The 20964-nt window shown below is 39.6% G+C and overlaps 1 protein-coding gene across 2 annotated transcripts in view; it reads left to right on the top strand.

The window, feature by feature from the left end:
* Positions 1 to 20964, top strand: part of pitpnm3 (PITPNM family member 3) — a 102303-nt gene that overhangs the window by 50481 nt on the left and 30858 nt on the right. For both annotated transcript variants that reach the window (XM_013912486.1, XM_013912487.1), the window contains exons 4-8: positions 4771 to 4841; positions 4984 to 5204; positions 15640 to 15829; positions 17802 to 17924; positions 18430 to 18611. In XM_013912486.1, coding sequence (XP_013767940.1) covers positions 4771 to 4841; positions 4984 to 5204; positions 15640 to 15829; positions 17802 to 17924; positions 18430 to 18611 — 787 coding nt within the window. The remainder of the gene's footprint in view (positions 1 to 4770; positions 4842 to 4983; positions 5205 to 15639; positions 15830 to 17801; positions 17925 to 18429; positions 18612 to 20964) is intronic.

The raw sequence follows: 20964 nt of genomic DNA, 5'->3' as shown, positions 1-20964 counted from the left end.
GGGGTCTATTAACAATGTAGACTGAGAGAAAGAAAGATATTAAAAGCTTTATCTACCAGGAGGAAAATCCTAAAATGTTTTCTGAAAGCAGTTCATAGCCAGCAGAGGTTATGGAGTAACTGGAGTGACATGATCCTTTTTTTCTTCAAATCTTGGGTAGAATTTGAGCAGCTGCATCCTGAATAAGTTGAAATCTGTATCTTGTGAGGCACACAACCAACTCCAGTGATAACAAATAAATGCCACCAACCAGCAGCACAGCTTCTCTGGATGGTATTCTTTATTTAAGAGCATTTTTTTTTTCAGAAAAAATACCCTTCCATCAAGCTTTTCAATTTACATTTTCATATTTGACATCTGACATTTTTATGTATCATTTTTTATTCATTTTCAAATAATCACACTCCTCAAAAGTCCAGGGAACGTTCGACCATCGCAGTAGAACACAAAGTCATTTAAACTTAGGAAGACTGACCCAGATCACCGAAGGACGAATCGGTTTCTGCTGCTCTGGTGCAAATGAAAGTGATAACAGGGAGAAGCAACAAGATAGGCGCCCATGAAGGGCAGGATTTTATAGGTTTTGGGCTACAGGTGTTTTTTCTGCTAGTGTTCTTGTAGCTACTGGTAGTATGAGATGGTACATGCAGTTCATTCAGGTCGCACAGGTACTCTAGCTTTTCCAGGATGGCACATTCATACGTGCCGTTGCAAGAGGTTCAGCTGTGTCTCCCAGCACAGTTTCAAGAGTTTCGAAGAAATATTACATGAGATGAGCTGGACAAGGCCGTAGAAGGGCACCAGCAAGCAGCTCCTTTATGTGAGGGGAAACAGGAGGAGCACTGACGGAGGCCTACAACATGATAAATGGTTAAAGGACTAGTTCTCATATACTGCTTTTCTACTCTGAGTACTCAAAGCGCTTTAGACAACTGCCTCATTCACCCATTTAACATTCACACACATTCATACTACAATGGATGCATCACATGGGGTCACCCAATGATATTTGGCATGCAGACTGGAGCAGACAGGGATTAAACCACCAACCTTCCAGTTAGTAGGTGACCTGCTCTACGCTACAGCCACCCCAACATGACCTCCACTCGGCTATTCATGTCCATCTTTCTGACTAAACGGCTAGAATCAGTTTAGTCGGACTGCTCACACAGCCATGTATCATCCAGCTCGATTGGCATTCGCTAGAGAACACCAGACCTGGCAGGTGTGCAACATGGAACCCATTCTCTTCACAGGTGAGGGCAGGTGCACAGTGAGAATATGTGACAGAGACGTGAAAGAGTCTAGCGATGCTGTGCCGAACGTTATACCGCCTGCAACATTCACCCTAAAGATTCTATGCAGTCATAATACGTCAGTGTAGGTTTTATGTTGAAAATGCACTTGCAAGTTTAAGTTAAATGTTTGTTTTTTAATACACTCTTTGTGGATTATTCTCCCACACCTGTTTAGTACATCATGGAGCTTTGCTCTGTATCACACATTTTGTCTTGCTGCTTGAGTCTATAGTGTATCTTGTTCAATCAAAGATGGGAAGGAAAAATGCTGCTGTTTTCTGTTCGCGTCTTTGCAGGAACCCAGATAATTCACCATGATACTGGAACTCTAATGAATTGAATCACACTCCAACAGACAGGAAACTTTGAGTGCGTTTTGCCATTTTCATAGACCCTGGGGAAGCTATAACTCTGTTGTCTGGAAGTTAGTCTCATCCTGCTGCTTTTGTTTTCCTTCCATCTGCTAAATCCAAGGTGATAAATGAGACAAAAAGAAGCCACCATTTTATAGACAATGACATTTTAAATCATAGTTACACTGACAGAATGACACACAAGGGGCATCCTGACAGAGATCAATATGTCAGTATTTTCAACCTTTCACTTTCAGCTCTTGGAGATTTTTTCTGTAGAGCTGTTCTCATCTTCGCAACCCTCAATTTTCCTTTCCGTATCTCATAGATAACTTATGAAATATCTCAGTATGACAACAGATGCATTGACGCACTCTGTTCGCCTGCTGTTAGTGTGTGCCTGCCTGGGCTTAGAGCCACTGGAAATGGCCACGATGCCACTGAACTAGGGCACTGTCAACTTCCCACTGGGTGCTTTCTAGGTTAGATCAATATGTGCTTCATAAAGCCCATATTGACCGGGAGGATTCAGACGTCTGAGAGAAGAAACACAAGAAAATGAAAAAGAAACGCAGATGGTAAGAATCCCCCCACCCCCGCAGCAAAAAAGTCTGCTGTAGATGGAAGAAAATGGTTTAGCTTTAGCCACAGGAAGGCAAGTTTATACCACTGAGCTGCGCCAACAGAAACATGATTTTGCCAGTTTGCACCCATATCAGACAAATGCCTCACTTAATGTTGAAGCCAGGAGGAGCGCAGCATGTGTGCTGTTTTCACAAATGACGAGGTGAGGAGTGAAGCTCTGATCTTTCCTTCGTCTTTCTCTTTACAACCTGCTGAATGCAGCTGTTTGCTGCCCATTGGCAGCCAGGTCATTTTTCATGTTTCAGATGTAGGTTTTATTTATACTGGCATTTTTTGGATGCAATGTCATTGTCCTATCTAGTTTAATCAGTAAATGATATGAGAGAATCAGGATCCGCTGGCTTTATTCTCTTTAGGACATCAAAAATCTAAACTGCTTTGGATGTCACTGCAACATTTCCTTTTCTCCAAGCCAAATTAATCTTATGTCACTCATTCAGCCACAGTGATATTATTCTGCGAACATGTAATGAAACCTATTTCAGCTTTCCGCTTTTTGGTACTGCTCCAATTTCTCCAGGTTTCACTCAAGATTTTCATTTCTCGCACACTGTTCCAAGTGATTCTGTTAGTGTGTCTATGGTCAGATTTTTCGAGTGGTTTCACCTTAAGATGTCTTCAGGTTTTATTTGCTGAAAGTGAGTGTAGAGCTTTTTGTGAGTCATTACTCTTAAAGTTTTTCCATCATTTCTCTCAAGCGAACCAAAACAGGTTTAAACCAGATTTCTGGTCTGCGTCTATCAAGCATAATTGTTATGGTTTGTAGGTTTTTGGGTTATTTTGAGTTTTCTGGCTGTTTCTGAGAATTTTTTGTCTGCTTTTCATTTTTACCTCTCATTGTCCTTGATTAGTTTTTTGCTGGTTCTTGTATCCCAGGTATTTCCACTCCCCCAATTAGTCCTTGTTGTGTTTATAGCATCAGTTTTCCTGGTGTCTGGCTCTCTGGTAATATCCCCTCCTCTGTATTTGTGATTGTATTTGTTGAGAATTTAAAATGTATGTTCTGGACTTTTTGTACTATTTGTGATTACTTCTTTCTGTGTAATAAAAGTTTGGTTTTGGTTTATTCATGTCAGTTTGTGAGTCACTCCCTTGCCATAGGGCCAAATGCCAGGCCAAATGTTTGACCTGGCAGAGTTTCATTCTGGATCCCCTTCTTGACACAGCCTCAATTTGTGTCTCCGTCCGGACTTCAACCAGCTTTCACAGTAATATGTTAAATAGTTCCATTAATTAAATGGTGTTCATAATTTTATTAAGACACATGCATGTCTTGAAAACAAAACAGTTTTTCAAAGCTTAAAATGATGGATTTAAATAAAGACAAAAGCTGTTGAGAATTGTGTCGGTAGCTTTATGTGCTTGTTTGACATGTTAATGGTGCTAATGGTTGGGGAAACTGAAAAGTCAACAGTTAATTCTTATTTTAATCATTTTGTGCAGACAATAAAGCAAGAAAGTTCTTGGTTTGAATCCAGACTGTTCTTCACTCTTCACCTGTTGTTATGTCAGTGGCCTCATGTTTGACACATTAATGAATAATCAAAAAGTAGATACAGCCATCATCTTGTCAAGCAGCTGAGGTTTTGTATTTGCTGTCAATTTCCACAACACTTTGCTCTTCGGCAGTGTTTGCACGCTAAAATACTTCAAGGTTTTTGGAAGAACTTTTCTACACTACTTTCCTATTTCAGTAAAAAAAAAACCCAAAAAACTTACTCCATTGATTTCCTGTTACTTTGTGACTAAAATAGTGCAGTATGCTAAGTCCCCTGTGTGTGCTGATCTGTTCTAGACAAGCAGGCAGTTGGAGGCAAGCTGTGGGCTGGGAACTGGGTAGAAGGAAGCCGACGGTGCATGAGTCTGTGAGCCTCCCATGACAGTCAGTCCCAGACGAGGGGGCCAAGTAAACAACGAGCGAGTGAGCGAGCAGAGCACAGAGCTGGGCCTTAAGCCGGGAGAGAGAAAATAGAGAGACAGGAGAGAGCTCAGGAATAGGATGACACAGCATGCAGAGGCTTCCGGAGAGGGTAATGAGTTTGGCCAGGTTCCAAAGAAATGCTGCACCTTCAAAAGGGAGGGAGAGATACTGGTGGATATTAAAAAAACAAAACACAAACTGTGCCCTCATCTTTCTTTCTGCGTCTCACGTGATGCTTTGCTGTAGATACTGCCACAGAAAAAACTACTGTTTGCTGTTTGGTACTGATCTCTGAATCTCATGCTTGTTTTATTTGAGCCTCAGGGCATATTGAACCACTGCACAGTTTGAAGTCGAAATAGAGAGAGATGAAGAGGCTTTCGTAATGTTGACCATATTCACTAATCAATATCCATTTATGCTTTTGTTATTAGTGTGTCTGGCTGAAGTATCTCCTGCCGTGACCCATTCTTTCCTTTTCTCTGTCTCTGTTCCTTCCTTCGTTCTCCCTTGCTGCTACTTCCTGCCCCTATACTTTACTCATGCAATACAGAGGGTCTGTACCAGCTGGGAGGCCCACGCTGTGCCCCTCAGAGCAGCATTGAAGGAGTGGACGATACAGAGGTAGGACCATTACAAAACAGCCTCTGTTCACTAGTAGCCAATAACATGGAGGAGTACTCATCCCTTTGACAAAATGTTGCCCTTATTTTTTCTCTCCCTTTCACTCCCTTGTTTAACGTGTCCCTTTTCAACACCCTTGCAGAGAAAATGTAAGACCCATGTGCTAATACTTGTGGTGCATGGGGGAAACATCTTGGACACAGCGGGCGGAGATCCCAGCACAAAAGCTGGCGATGTGGCCACGTTGGCCTCGGTGCTCGACAAGGTTACGCGGGCGCATTTCCAAGCTGCTGCCGAACACGTGATGATCAAGCTGGTGCCATGTCCAGCTGTATGTGCTGAAGCCTTCTCTCTGGTGTCCAAGTAAGTGCTGATGCTCAACCACACGCCCTCATGTACTCTTGACATTTTAAAGTGTTGCATACCTGGATAAAATCCAGATGATTTAATTCTCTTTCATTCATATTTAGCCACACAGGTGACAGATCAATGGCAAAACATAACTGGAGAAGGGCACAGAGGCATGGTGAATAGTTTGATAAATGTGAAAATGGTGTGAATCATGTGCTGTGGCCTTCACCGCTTCCAGATCTACCGAAAATTAAAGACTGAGGAAAAGAAATATGCCAAAATATTAGCTGAAGTCAAGTATCAAATGAGGAGATATTTTTGGAAAGAGTGATGTTCGCCCGTGCAGCGAATTTCACAACTGAATGAGAATAAAAGCTGTATTTCACGCTCCGTGTGACCCAGACCTTGCTAAGGCACTTTTAAGAACTCCTAGGGTTATCCCTTTCAGTGAACCAGAATTTTTCAGTTGCCAGTACAATTTCTTGTCGGAAATTAATTATGTGGAAACACAGCCTTTCACACCTTAAATAGAATAATGTGCCTTCTGCTGCTTGGATGGGAGGACAACATGAACTAGTGGCCTCAGGCAGCTCTGATAAACACCTTAGTGTGATATGAAGTATCTAAAATGATATGAAGTTAAGTAGAATGGATGAACACTGTGGGAAAAGTGACACCAGATTTTATAATCAGCTATTTTGTTGATTCTGTCGCTGCAGACGGTAAATCAATGACAACTCTGTAAAAGGTCCTGTGCTTGTCAGTGCATTAGGCATTAGAATGAGTTGGAACACCTTTAAAATTTACATTTCAAAAGTAAAATTAGTATAAATATTAGCAGATAGTCAGTTTATTTAGTTTTGTCTTCTTGCTTCACCCACAAGTTTCCTGAACAGCTGATATTGGGTCACATGTTTAATATCACTACACACCCATACTCTAGTGAATAAATGAAAGATGTCACTGACACACTAATAAACCAAAGTTCCTCATATCAATGATATGTAACTTGAAGAAAAGTTAATGCTAATGCATTAACTTTCTTTCTTTCACATGCGTAAACATTTGGATGGACTAACATGGCTTACTCTCACAACCTGCCCAAGTTTACACACGGGAGTTAAGTGTGTTGGAGAGACTTAGGAGTCTGTGATTTCACTTGTCAGCTGATGAATAAGTCAATGATTATGAGGCATGACGCTGAGCAGTTTCATGCTGTCACATTGTAATTTGTTGCCCGTAGTAAGCTGCATTCCAGCTCGGTTCTTTAGACAAGGAAAACAAAGGGAAAAAGCCAAGTGCTCCATAAGGTAATTGTCCTGTTTCTGTAGCTTTTTATCTTAATTTCTTCCTATTTTGATTGAAAGCTTCAATTACAATGAAGGAGCAATTAATTCTGTATTTTTGAAGAAGATGCTTGAAGAATGTGCATGTCTGCAGGAATTAATGCCCAGTGCTGCTCAGGTGGTGAAGGTCAGCCACACTTCTGTCTTAATTAGCATGCTCAGGGCATTTCTCAGGCCCCATAAGCATGTGATCATGTGGAAAATATAACCCCTAAACTTTTTAAATGTTGCTTCTAATTGTTAAAGCTCCCCTTTAATAGTAGAGGTGTCTTCTTAGTGGATAAAATTAATGCTTAAATGACTTCATACAGTTTCCTCTAAGGCCTCTCCAAGCAATGATCTGTTTGGTTAATTAGCTACTGTTACTTTGCATTCAGGTTTCAGTTTCAAGGGGGCGGGGTTAATTGTAGACATTGTTATATTAACATGGTAATGAACAGACGTTAGCAGATGACTCTTTCTTTATGATATATTAAACATCTCCATAAACACTCACAGCTCTTATTCCTTGCAATTGAAATTGATGGAAAGCTGCTGGATGGTGTTTAGGAGAAACACGTGGCAAAAGCATGACTTTCTCCTTCCTTAGTCTGAACTGCTGTCCTTTCAGACGGCTGCTTAAGCGTGACTAATAATTTCATTTTACATTTAATGACACATGTCCCAGTGGTCAACAGTTTTGCCTCTGACAGCGTCACTTTGTTTTCACGGCTCCCCAATTATATGCCGAGGATATTTTTTGTTTGACTTGTCACTAATCACCGTGGCTGAAAGAATGTGTTTAGCAGTCAAGTCGAGGCTTCTGTTTGGCGTTGTGATTGATGCTAGCTGGAGAGAGGTACAGACTGGAAGCAAGACAAGTGTAAAGAGATTTGAGTTGTGTAGCTGCTCAGCAGCTTGACGTCTGCTTTGCTTTCACCACATCCAGAGATAAAATATTCATGACAACAGTTTCCCATTGCAGTAGAGCGGAGCTGAGTTATATGGCTGCGTGTCTCGATTGTCTGTAATTGAAAGCGTGTGGACACACAGGCACGCATGAAATTTTGCTTAAAAAACAATTCTTATTGCAACAGTGTGTCAACCAAAGCTGCTTTGCTGGGAGATAAATAAATAATTAAATAAAATTAAGAGATGGAGAAATGTATAACTAAAGAAACAATTTACGCACACATACCAATACATTTAGGATTATTCATGTGTCATACATTTATTCTCTGTTATTTTATTGTTTACTTGCTCCATTCAGATGCATCATCTGAAGAACCGGTGATAGAGCTCTCTAAAGATCTAGAAAAATAACAGTAAAATCCGATGCTGCTGCTGCAAAATAATACAAGATAGTAATACTCCTAAAAAATCATTAACCTTTTGATTAGATCATTACAAGTGCAGGTGAAATAAATAGTTATTATTCTTATTTTCTGCTCGGTGTGCTGCTGTTTATTTCTAACATGAGAGATTAAGACTGCAGACACACAAACATTAAAGGTTACTCAGTGTGTTCATTTCCAACTTTGTCTCATTGCCAAATACAGGAGATGTGAAAATCTTTAGTTTGCTGTCAGATCAAAGTAGAATTTATCCTGTTGATCCAACAGCTTGCAAATTAGGAAGGAGTATTAGTGCCACATTAAGAAAAATGAATGTTTTGAGAATAAATGTGAAGTTTCAAGATTAAAATCGTAATTCAGTTTTGAGAAAAAAGTCAAAATATGGAGATTACAGTTGTTGTTTCAAGACAAACTGCCACGGTTGCTGGACCCTCTGAGTTAGTGAAATCGTACTTCAGAATCGGTTTTGAAAAGATGCTTGTGGTCAGGCAGAAAAACACAAATGCAGACGAGTGGATTATCACAAAAGGGAATGGCTTGAAATGGACAGGTGAAAGGTTATCAATGGTGATATCCTGATGCAATACAGAGGATGTATGTCTTATCACAAGGTGGCTGATCAGTTTGCTTCACCAACTCATTTAAACAAGGTTTTGTAAAGGGTAGAGCAGCCATGGCAGTTTGTTGTGAAACAGTAACGGCAATCTTCACATCTCAAAATACATTTTCGACTTTAATCTTGAAACTTTAAATTTATTCTCAAAATGATCAACAATATTCTTTTCCCCTAATGTGCCCCTAATATTCCGTTGCAGCAAATGTTTTTGTAGTTTCTAATTTGTGCTCTAGCTGCTTTTCCAGCAGTATGAAAAAAGAAGGCTCAGCAGCAGATTTAAAAAGACAAACATAAAAATGTATCCACTTACTGGGTCACCAGCTGAATACATGGAAATTCCAGAGACAATGTAAAACACACAGTATGTGCTGCTGAAACTGAAGCAGGGAATCTATGTCACACTTTATTTATTGTGAATCCTACTGTTAATAAACTAAAAAAAAGGTTCCAGCCCATTTCAAACAGAAACTCTGAACATCACCTGTTTTGGACTAGGTTATGTATTGAGTTACCATGGTGATCCAGCCTGGTGAAACTCTGGCTTTTAAGGTCTACATGGCTCACTAAGCCAGTGATCTTGCTTTGTAGTACACCCTGCTGCTCTCGCTGTCATGGGGAGAGAAGACACTGAGAAACTACACTTTTTGCGTCAAAGTTCATGTATTTGTATAGTGAGAAAAGATTAGCTTTTCTTCTTTATTCGTCAGTACCTGTAGTACCTTACAGGATTAGATTGGACAAATATATTGCTATTGATATAAATAATAATAGTAATTCCCTACTTTTATGTACATTTCAATTTATTCATTCATTCACTGTTAAACTGTTTTATAGGTTAACCTGTTTTTACCATAACAGATGTCAGTATGACTAATACACACTAAATGCTAAATACATATTGTAGCTGACAAAAAACAACTTGTCAGTCCTTTAATGTAGGCAAACCAGATACTGAAACATACATCTGCAGTGGTTTATCTGAATCTTTTTTACAATTGCCTGATAGCAGTTTGAAGTTGATATGTATTTCTGATCTGCAGTGAAAATATATAAAACTTTATTTTGGGCAGATGGCTCTAGGTCTTTAATATACTCTCACAATATGTGTGGTCAGTAGGGATTAATGGATGCCTACAAACATGAAGGCACAGCACTCAGTCAACTGCACTTTTGTCATTTAACAGTGTTTTCTCTAATGATAGTGCTGAACTTGTGGGTGTTTGGAGTCTCATTTATTTGGATGCCAATATAAACATCTTAGGAATAAGCTACACAGAAAGGAATTACTGCAGTGTGGGTAATTTGTTCTCATTCTGGGTAACAGCTTGGCTGAAAATCACACCCCGGAGTGGAGGTGGCAAAACCTCTTAGCGCCTCAAAGAGAAACTTTCACATAAACAAACAAACCTTGGACTCCGTTTGGTAGTTCCTTGTGTACCATATAAGGTTCCCATAGAGAATAAACATGTTTTTCAGTTTTCTTGTTGCTGTGTGTACAAGAGCTACTGTGTCCCACAAGGCTCAGAGCAGTTATTATTAGCTCCACTGTACTAATGAACATACCTGGGAGTGCTGACGAGGAGCAGAGCGTCACAGAAACACATGCGTAATCCATAAACACAGTTGGAAAAAAAACATCCCACACGGAACGAGTTGGGAAAGCTCTCTGAACAGCACCATGGCACATCCAATTAACAGCAGCAACACAAATGCTCCCAAATTGATTTCCTCTGCAGCCTCAATTTAAATAGAAGCATCTCAGATTTTAAAATCTGAGCAGCAGGAGAGTAAAATATAATGTATTCAGTGCCACTGTACACCCATCAGTGTTCAGGCCAAACGAGGGCAGCTGCAAGGATTTTGACTTGTCCGTCTCCAGGGAGAATGACCTCTGTTTGGTGGGTAGAAGCTCATTATTCTGGCCATTGGTGACTGAGGACATGCCAATACTCTTTCCATGCCCCCTCTCTTTAATTAATAAGGCTCAGCAGAGTGCTGCTGCTGTTCATGTTAATGGCGTAAATGCTATGCAGTGCTAAGCCAGGCATTAAGAAATTGGGAGAGCAATTAGGCAGGAAATCTGAGTGACTTCAGAGTTTTTCAGTTTGCCGTTATGTGGCGAGAAGCGACAGGTTTGAAGGGCAGCATAACAAAGTCTGTCTCAAGGTTATGCTGTGTGCGATGAGGCTGGGTCGAGATTTAATTGGCTTACTTGGCTTTATCGTCTCCACGCTTTGTTCGTGGAGCTCTTCATCATCACATCATCACATTACTATGAACTGTCGAGGAAGACTTCAGTACGTATAGCAGGGTATTGTAAGTGGCACTAAGTAACTTAACATGGCAATTACAGGCAAATGAAAAACCCTCTCTCACTTCGAATGTAAAGGATAACCTTACAGCTGATATGATATGATGTTACCCATTTTAAAAAATGCTTCCTGTTATGGGAGTCTTCAGAGTCATGCGCTTTCATTACATGCAGATATTACGTATATATTCGTATATTCTTAGCTGACATTTTTTGAACGTGAGCTCGGAGATTTGAACGAGGTAAATGCCGCTGCTCGTGAGTGCATGACTCATGAATTTAAATAATGATGGAAGAAACGTCACAGCGACATGAGGCACGTTCGTCTGTCAGTCAGGGAGATGCTGGTGCGTCTCTTTTGAGGAGCAAAAAGCCTCCCAGGTGGTACATTTGAATTATCAGCCATCTCATTGCTGTTTGATTGATGCCAAGTTCATCATTCCTGTGGTCTGCTATATTACATTAGGCTCTTAATTAGGAGTCTACATCCACCACTATACTGAGCTGTAAAATCCAGAACCAAAGAACCAGAAGTGTCAGTTTTGCTCTCAAAATTATTCGCCTAATATCACAGCTCTGTTTTTATTGATCACCAACATCGGAAAGGAAATCAAATCATTTTTATGATTAATTAGAGCCAATAAATACAGATCGGATTTGGATGGTCTGATAGCAAAACCCTGTTTCAAAGCACATGTTTGTCTTAAAAAAGATTGTAGTAATTGCTTGACATTAATTAGAAGAATGGATGTTGTGCAGAGAATAACCTGCAGCCTTCAAGGATGTTTTTATAAAATAGAGAAGAGTCTGGTTCATGCGCATACAAACAAATCCTATTTGTGCACTCTTTCTAATGTAAAACAGTGGCTGTTCCATGGTATTAATACTAACAAGCGCTTGCATAATCAAGTAATTATACAACACAAATAATGAGTGTCTCACCTGACATTTGTGGAGCAGTGCAGCAGGTGTAAAACCTCTGTTCCTGTCGTGTGACTTGTGAAACCTCTTCAGAGGTAGAGTTGTGTTTGGAATATTAATCGCAGGGTTTTTTTTGCATTTCTCCAAAAGCAAGTGTGTTTTGTGAGTGTATGAGAGGAACATCTGTTAACACGACTTTAATAAGATCAGGGCCCTACAAGGCTTCGACCAAACCCACAGTGGTACTTAGCTGGGTTGTTGGGAATTCTTTTCTCTCAGCTCCAAAGCTCAATAAACAAGCAGTGGATAAACAATTTATGTTGATTCAATTTATGAGGTGACCTAATGTTTTTTTTTTTAGCTCTTCTTCTACTTCTTCTGTTTTTGCACAACAAGCCTTGCTCCTGAGTAATATCCTGACATTTCTGTGCTGCAGTTGCCTGAACTGAATATTTCACAGCGGCCTCTGTAGAGGGAGTGACACTGTTGTTATGCAGATAGCTGCACCGTTCCAGCAACAGCGAATACATTACAAAGGATTTCTTTCTTTTTTCCCCCCCTGTCATTCTCTCTCTTTTCTCTCTCTCTCTCTTTTTTTTACAATCTGCATGAAAGCAGCTTGAGGTGTTGAAACACTCTCAGAAAGCTGCCCTAAGAGCAGAGTTCATACACTGCAGGGTGAATAGTCTTAGAAGATCTGCTGTCAGTTACACATCAGAGTGGAAAAGTGCTATTAGCAAAACTTCTGGAAACATAACAGGTGAAACACACAAGCACTGATTTAGTTCTATAACTTAGAATTGTAAGAAAGAAAACCCCTGACAACTCCAGTCACTTTCCTTCACACAGCACTGTCACATTTTTCTGTACCGGTACATCTACTCAGCAATATTGTTGTTGGGCATGAATTTGGAAGATGTGTAGTGTTTTGTGGAACTCTTTAAAATCTGACAAACTACTCTTCTTTGAGTTATAATATATATAAGTTCAAACATGGCAATTATATTGTGTGAACTGTTAGCAGTCATAGTTTGCAGACATTTCAATGTGTGTGGCAACTCTGGTCAGTTGCTGAATATCAGGCAGGAAGATACACTTCTTTTCTGGTTTCATCTTCTACTCACCGATTAGATGTTTTCAACTTTTCATGAAAAACAAGAACTTCCATTTTTATCGAAATGCATTGAATTTTTAATTTGTTTACCTTGTGCATCTAAATAAGAGCACGCCAGAGTTCTCAATAACAATAAAAGCTGTATGCATATTTTGTCATGTAGCTAGGAGGAGTAGGAGTTAAGCTAAGAAACAAATCTGGTTTACTACATATACAAATATACTGGTTTTATTTGATTTAAATATTCTTAGTTTGCAACACATAATTCCCCCGATCCATCACAGAGGTGATTCTGAAGTCATTGTTGTTCCTCTCATATTCCTCTTTTTTTCTCAGCTGTGCCTACTCGATATTTAATGTGAACTTAAAATGACTTAATGTGAACTTGACTTGCCAAATAAGGAGAAAGGGCTCAACAGGGGGCATTTCAACACCAATCAGGGGCACATCTGTGGTTTTTCTTGTGAAACTCTTGTGTTGTGTGCATTTTCTATGCGGCTTTATGAGCAAAGAATGAAGGGATTTTTGCAACAAGCAAACCAATTTACCGACAAAGTTTCTCTTTTAAAATCAAGCTGAATAAGTGTGCTTGATGTGACAATGAGAATTGTGGAGGTGGCTTTATCCACTGTATATGTGACTGGCTGACAGCTGAATGCTGTGTTGCTGGAAGCCCAGGACTTACATGGATTGCTCTTGCTGCAGATACACGCACCCAACACTTTATTAGGAAAAGCTTCCTAGTACTGGATTATACTTCCTTTTGTCTTCAGATCTGCTGTAAGTCTTTGTGACAGATTCAATGAGGTACTGGAAACAGTCCTCAGGGATTTTGGTCCATATTGACATGATGCTGCAGATTTGTCAGCTGCACATCCCACAGGTAGATAGGTGGATTGAGATCGGTTTACTATATACATATCATATTCATATGATATATATATCATATTCAAGGAAGCAGTTTGATATTATTAGAGGGTTTTTTTTTTTTTTATCATGGTGCATTATCCTGCTGGAAGAAGCCACCAGAACATGGACATACCTTTGTTGTAGTGGTTATGTGAGTTACTGTTTCTGTCCCATTAGCTCAAACCAGTGTGGCCATTCTCCTCTGACCTCTGTCATCAAAAAGGTATTTTTTCCTGCCAATTACTGAGTATTTTCTCTTTTTTGGATCTCTTTAAACCCTGGAGATGGTTGTGCAAGAAAATCCCAGTCCATCATCAGTTTTGAAATACTCTGTCGAGCCTGTCTGGCACCAGAAACCATGCCATGTTTAACGTCACTTAAATAATATTTCAACATCCTGATGTACAGTTTGAACTGCATATCAGAATTCACCCATTCAGTCCATAATACCATACACAAATCCAGCCTACTATGTGTGTTCATTTTTGATTAATTGTCCAAAAACTGCACAATAACGTAAACCAATGTTAAATTAAGCATTTATCTTATAAATTCAGTGTATGAGTTTCAAGCCTGCTTTCAAGCTGAGTTACAAAGAGCTAAATTTCTCTATATAAATCTTAAATAAAATAGTTAAGTAAGCTAGTGTAACTGTTAACACGTGAAAGATCCCTGGTTTGAAACTGGGCATGGTTGTAGAAGGACATCTGGTGTAAAAGTCTGCCAAATAAAATATGCAGACATTATGGGAGCGTAAAGCTAAATATATCACAGATGTGTGTCAAAGCTTGTAAAAAACTTTGTTCAACCGATTTACAGGACCGAAAATCTGTAGTGGCTGGATTAAACAGTGATAACATTATAATTGATACCCGTATCTCAGTAAAGCAATTGCATGTACCCCAAAACTGTTGTCAAAAATGTAATGAAAACTTAAAAAGAAAAAAAAAACACAACTTAAACTTCTGTGAATTATCAGTGGTTGCTGATGGAATTTCAGCCTTGGTGTGGCATTGGTGGTTCTTTCTGTAATCAGAGCAGCTGATGGATGGTGGCAGAAGTGCAGCTCAAGGAGACAGTGCAGGGCAATGCCATCTTTTACTGTTTCCCCACGCTGTCACAAAAAGTGTTCCGTCTGATCTGTGTGCACGCATGCACGCTCAGTAAAAATGCACACTCTGCTCTCATTGCTGTAGCTGCTTGTTTACATAATTTTTATTTCTAGAGATTCTTCTACCTCTCACCTTGCCTGCCTACACAAACACATAACCACACACAAATGCATTTATGCCTACACAAGCTTTGTGGAAAAACCTGGGCTAAATTCAGATATCGTGTGCCATGAATGGATGTGGAATAATCACATAACACTGGAGGAACTTTTCTTGATGATGCTTTGATTTTAGACATCGTTAACTTCTTTGTTTTTTAATTTTTTTTGTTCATTTATTCTTACATGACAAGGAGATAAGCACAGCTGTAATAAGAAGCATCTTCATCCAATCCCTACAGTGTATATAAATTATTTGTATACCCTCTCCTATATCTATAGTCCAGATAAGACAAAACTAAGTTGTGTTCAAGCTATCAAAAATCAGCTAGGCTGTCCTTGAGGCCCGTCATGAAGTAGAAACAAACAGTGACAAATAGAAGACAGTTCACTGAGCTCCAAAAGACTTCATCAGTCTTGATTTTTTTCAGGCCTCCCCCAAACATCAAAACCTCAGAAAAAAAGTGGTTCTCTACATTAAAAAATCCATTGCGCCGGTGTTTTACGAAGTGGTAAAAAAAACCTTTTAAGGTATGAAATAATTATGAAATCTTCCTTCTTGCTCTTCATCCATCTATTCCTCTTTAAACTCTTCCCTCCTGTCCTCCTACCATCACCCCCTCCAGTCTCAACCCGTACAGCTATGATGAGAGCTGTGTGTCCAGCAGCGTAGACCACCTGCCTCTTGCTGCCCTTCCCCTCCTCGCCATTGTCTCTCCACGTTACCAGGATGCTGTGGCGACCATCATTGACCGGGCCAACCAAGTCTATCGCAGTTTCTTGCAGTCAGAAGACGGTCAAGGGTTCAGCGGTCAGGTCTGTAGTGCCTTCTTCTATTTAGAAAAGCGTTGAGAGGCGAGGGGAACTGCTACTCTCTTGTCTCTCATCATTTAGTAATGGGCTTTAGGCCATTTAATGGAAGTCAATGGAGCAAAGATTGCTTTTGAGTGGGCTTTCTAATGTGTGGAAACTGTGGGTGCTCAGACCCTCAGAGAGCACCAGATCTTGAATGTTTATTGGACCACATTTCCTCTTTTAGTTCTACATAACAACTTACAAGGCTCTTAGTCATGGGCTGTATCTCATAATGGGGAAATAATCTGTGAGAATGCTGTTCACAGTGGACCTGAATTCACACACTGGATTTGGGCCCTTAAATGCCAAATATGTGAACTATTTTAAATGTAGTTACAATTCGGTTCTTCAAGCACTATGTGGTAAAAAATTGAAAATGCTCAGGACTTTATGGTGCATGACAAATAGTAAATACATGTAGCTAATGGGCAATGCCATCTACATTAACAGTCAGTATCCTCAAAACAGTGCAAGGACCATTATGATAAAGATAGTGATGTCAGTGCCTGTTAATCTTTGATTTGTGTGTGTGTGTGTCAATACTGTATGCTGTATGCTTGTTGATGTTGTGTTTAAGCTCATAATTTATTCTACTCCTGCTTTATGTCTAAAACTGCCCGGCATCCTTTCTCAGCATTTTCTCTCCTAGTAATTACTATTGTTGTAATTACCAAGTTCCAACACTGCATATTTTTAACATCATTAGACTGATGCGAAAATAAAATAATATAAATTGATGTGTTCAGTTTAATTCTGCAGACTAATTGCAATGTCTTCAACTCCAAAAGACACTGAAAACAAGCATTGGTAAAACTGATGTATTCAGTGATACAGAAGGAAAGTGCAAGGATATTTGTGTGACAAGTATTACTGCTTGCTGCTGAGCCAGATGCTACTTTTGTAGTCACAGAATTGCCTAAATACTGGTTAATTGACAAGAAAAAAAAGACGTATTACCTAAACTCACACAAAAAACAAAACAAAAAGAAAAACAAATTCAAAGTGTGTCCAGATTTTTGACTGGGAGTACATAAACTAACCAATTTGCTGACAAAAGGACTTCATGGCAGCCCGATTAGCAAAAACCTATTTATTGGCAGACAGATCCTAAAATACAAGACCAAAGGCAGACTAACAGAAACTGAATTCAAAAAATAATACAGAGAGATGCAAATAAACCCTAAGATAATAATGGAGGAGGATAAGCCTACATGTACATATGAGGTAATCAGAGAACAGGAAACAGGAGGGCGATGAGAGTCAGCCAAGCTTAATCTAGACAGTGAAGCAAGTGAGGTTGTGAACTCAAAACAAGACACAACTAACCAGAGACAACTATGCAAGAAAGTAAAGCAGGAAATGAAAGACTAGCAGAACTGAAACAAACTAATGTAACTGGAGACATTCTAGTTGTCCAAATTCCCAATATACCTGAGTGAGAATTATAACTTGGAGGGGCCTCTAATTATTGCATAAACTGTATCTTTGAGAATGCTTTTCTTGGAAATGTTTTCTCCATAAAAAATATTTGGGCAATGCAATACCCAAGGGAAATTGAGGAGTTGCTCACAGAAGTGAAACAGCTGCAGAATAATGCTGTACAGCAACTTTTTAAAATTTTCATTTTATTAGCTTTTACCTGCTATTTTTTATCATAACAACATTTATTATTGCTGTCCACTGATAAATGTACTACATAATTACAAAACACTAAAATTCCTTGCATACTAACTTTTACTAATGGCATACTGTGGCAGTTATTTTGTGGTACCTACAATATTCTGTTTGCATACAATAAGAAACTAAGACAAAGTCAGCGTCATGCCCTCTAGTTCCAGTAACATATGTTGTTTTCTAAATTCATTGCTCCAGTTCTACTATCACTGAGTGAATCTCATGTAGTGGGTCTCTATATCATATATTTTCTGTGCAGGTTTGCCTGATGGGCGACTGTGTGGGTGGTGTTCTGTGCTTTGACGCCTTGTGCTTCAGCAACCACCAGAGGCCTGGCAGCCCCAACAACAGCAGCAGGAACAATAGCACTGAGAGCCTGAAGGTAGGGACACAGACACTGATGATGCAGAGGGAAGACTATTACCGTCTAATGAAACAAAACACTTTCTGGACATGTATGATAATAAACATCAAAATTACATACCTGTGTTTTCCTGGGCCTTCGTCATACATTTGGGTCACAATTTGTACTCCATGCTGGATTTCAAGGAGATCTGAATATTCCTGAGGACTAGAGTTCCTGCAGTGTACATGTAACATATTCATCATGACATTTGTGCTGAACTGCCATCCTGAAGCAGCTTGTTATTTCCCTGTTCTACGCCTTGCATGATCCCAGCCTTGTACTCCCTCCCTCCTCTCAGCCCTATTTTTCCATTAAGATCCCCTCACATCTAATAGACTCACTCTTGCAGACAGTTTTCTCCTCCTCCATTTAACTGTTCACCTGGGAAAACAGATCAAGTCCCATCATGTTATGTGTAATTTCTGGGGTGTAACCACTGTCGTGACTTGAGGTCTTATAGTAGGTTGCATGTTTTTCTCAGGATAACTCAGGCCTGCTGGGGGAGTCCAGCTCGGGTTTGAGCTCTAGCAAGAGGCTGAGCAAAAGCAACATTGACATCTCCGCTCCCAACGAAGGCCAGGGCGGCCCACCACTCAGCCGTAAACAGAGCGACTCTTATGATGGAGACACCTCGTCCACTGGCCAGCACAGCTTTTTCTCCAGGTGAAACAGGATAAAAGAACTTAACCCACAACTAAAGAAATTAAGTGTCTTTAATAAAGTGAAACCAAGTGTTTTTTTAAGATAGTATCTATTGGTATTAGATTGTGGGTAATGTTGAAAATGGACAGGCCCTTTTTGACTTGCTGTTTTCTTTTGCATCATTTTTTCTATCCATTAGCCATTTAATCCCTAGTTTTCTTTATTTGTTTTCATAACATTCATCAATATTGTGATATTAAAAATAATACACCATAAAAGATGATTTTATTCATTGTTCAACATCTGTATCTGCTGGGCAGCCATTGTTGATCAGCAATGTTACAGCTTTATATGATGAACCAGATGTTGTGTGCTGGCCCTCTTCCAGGTTTGTCTGGAATACTTTGCCCTGTGTCACCCCTGTTCTGTATCAATATTTACAGCTTGACTGCACATCCTCTCTACCTGTCTATAGTCTGCTGGACTATAAATAGCCTGTTTGTACCTCTGCCAGCCAGTTTGTGATGGAGACTGAGAACTGCGGGTGAATATGACTGGGGCCTGAAGGGGGAACGACTGCCATGTCGACTTAGTTCAAGCAACCAGTGTTCCCATTGCATATCACATGCTCTACTAGGCTTACACCATTAAGCAGACACACTTAAAATAGGATCTCATCAATTCACAGTTATGCCACATAGTTCACATCAATGCCCCTTCTCACTTTTTGCTTCTACACTCCTGATTAAGCTCCTCGCCTGGATCTGCCTTTTTTTCCCCTACAGTCATCATGAGGGCTTATTAAATCTCCTCTTGCATGGACATTATTCCTCAATTGAGAATTGCCCTTTTGATGGCTCTCACCCTGTAGTTTGCAATATTCCAGACTAAAAATTGCCCTTGAGATAATGCACAAATGATCACGACATTTCTCACGTGGAAATCCAGGGGGGTGTGCTATGCTTACCATTCATTTTACCATAGATGTCTCTGTTTGTTTGGATCAGTTTCAATGATATGTAGACAGACACAATTTCCAACAAAAAAGCACCAAAACACATTGTTAACATATGTAAATCTTATTTATTCAAACTACTCAGAAAAAGATGAGATTATGTGAAGATTGCTTGGAGAATGGCTGGCTAGCCCATCACAGAATCAGAGGTGCTTTAGCTTGATGTGGAGGCATCAGTGTCAGATCTGTTTAGTACAGTAATGACACAGCATGCGTTCATTACTCATTAGGTCTCATAAAATGTCAACCATTCACACAAAAACACCACCACAAATGTGATGTGTGTCAGATTTATCTTAAAAAAAATAATGGGACAGCCACTAAACAACAAAAACAATGTTTCACTTCCTATAAAAACAGGGCCAAATAACACTCATTGAGCTATAGCACACTCCAGCATCTTATGGACAGCAGAAATAAATTTAACATGAAAATGTATTTAAACAATATATATTCAGTGTTTTAGTCATCCAAATCCCAAGGGTACCTCTACTGTGTAAACAATTCTCAATGAATCACACACAAACAAGAGTGCTTTCTTTTAATTTTCAGGAATTATTTTCTGTAGCAATGAATTTTCTTGCAAACAAAGACAAAGTGAAGATGTGGATGTGGTGTAGTTCACTAATGTGTGTGCAGAAATGTTAGAAATTCGCACAAAACGTTTCAATGAATTTGCACGTTTCATCTTTAGGCCCACTGATCATTGAAATCTCTTTGCAAACTGCCACACTCCATCTCTTACGTTTGCCTAGAGTTGTAACATGGATTCAATTCAATTCAGTTTTATTTATACAGCACCACATCACAACAACAATCGCCTCAAGGCGCTTTATATTGTAAGGCCGACCTTACGATAATACATACAGACAAAAACCCAACATTCATATGACCCCTTATCAACAAGCACTTTGGCAACAGTGGGAAGGAAAAATTCCCTTCTAACGGGAAGAAACCTCCAGCAGGACCAGGCTCAGGGAGGGACGGCCATCTGACGCGACTGGTTGCTGGTGAGGGGAGGAAGAATAAAAGCAATAAACTCACTGCACATGGCAAACAATTTGAATGGAAGTCATGATATCCAGCAAGTATGGCTATTAATTAGTTTTTCAGTACCATTAATTATTTTACAGATTTTTAGGATATGCAGTAATATAGAGTTCATTTCGCTGAGTGATGCATTTACATTTAAGACGGGCATGCTTTGTGTCCAGATGTTTGCAAGGCAGTTTGAATTTATATTAGCAAATTCAGGTAAATACAGATTTGTGTGTATTGTTTGTGAGTGTGTGTGTGTGTGTGTGTGTGTGTGTGTGTGTGTGTGTGTGTGTGTGTGTGTGTGTGTGTGTGTGTGTGTGT

The sequence above is a fragment of the Pundamilia nyererei genome, unplaced genomic scaffold, assembly GCF_000239375.1.
Source record: "Pundamilia nyererei isolate P.nyererei 1_Seehausen unplaced genomic scaffold, PunNye1.0 scaffold00091, whole genome shotgun sequence".
Taxonomy (NCBI): Eukaryota; Metazoa; Chordata; class Actinopteri; order Cichliformes; family Cichlidae; genus Pundamilia; species Pundamilia nyererei.
This window is presented reverse-complemented; position numbering and strand designations above follow the sequence as displayed.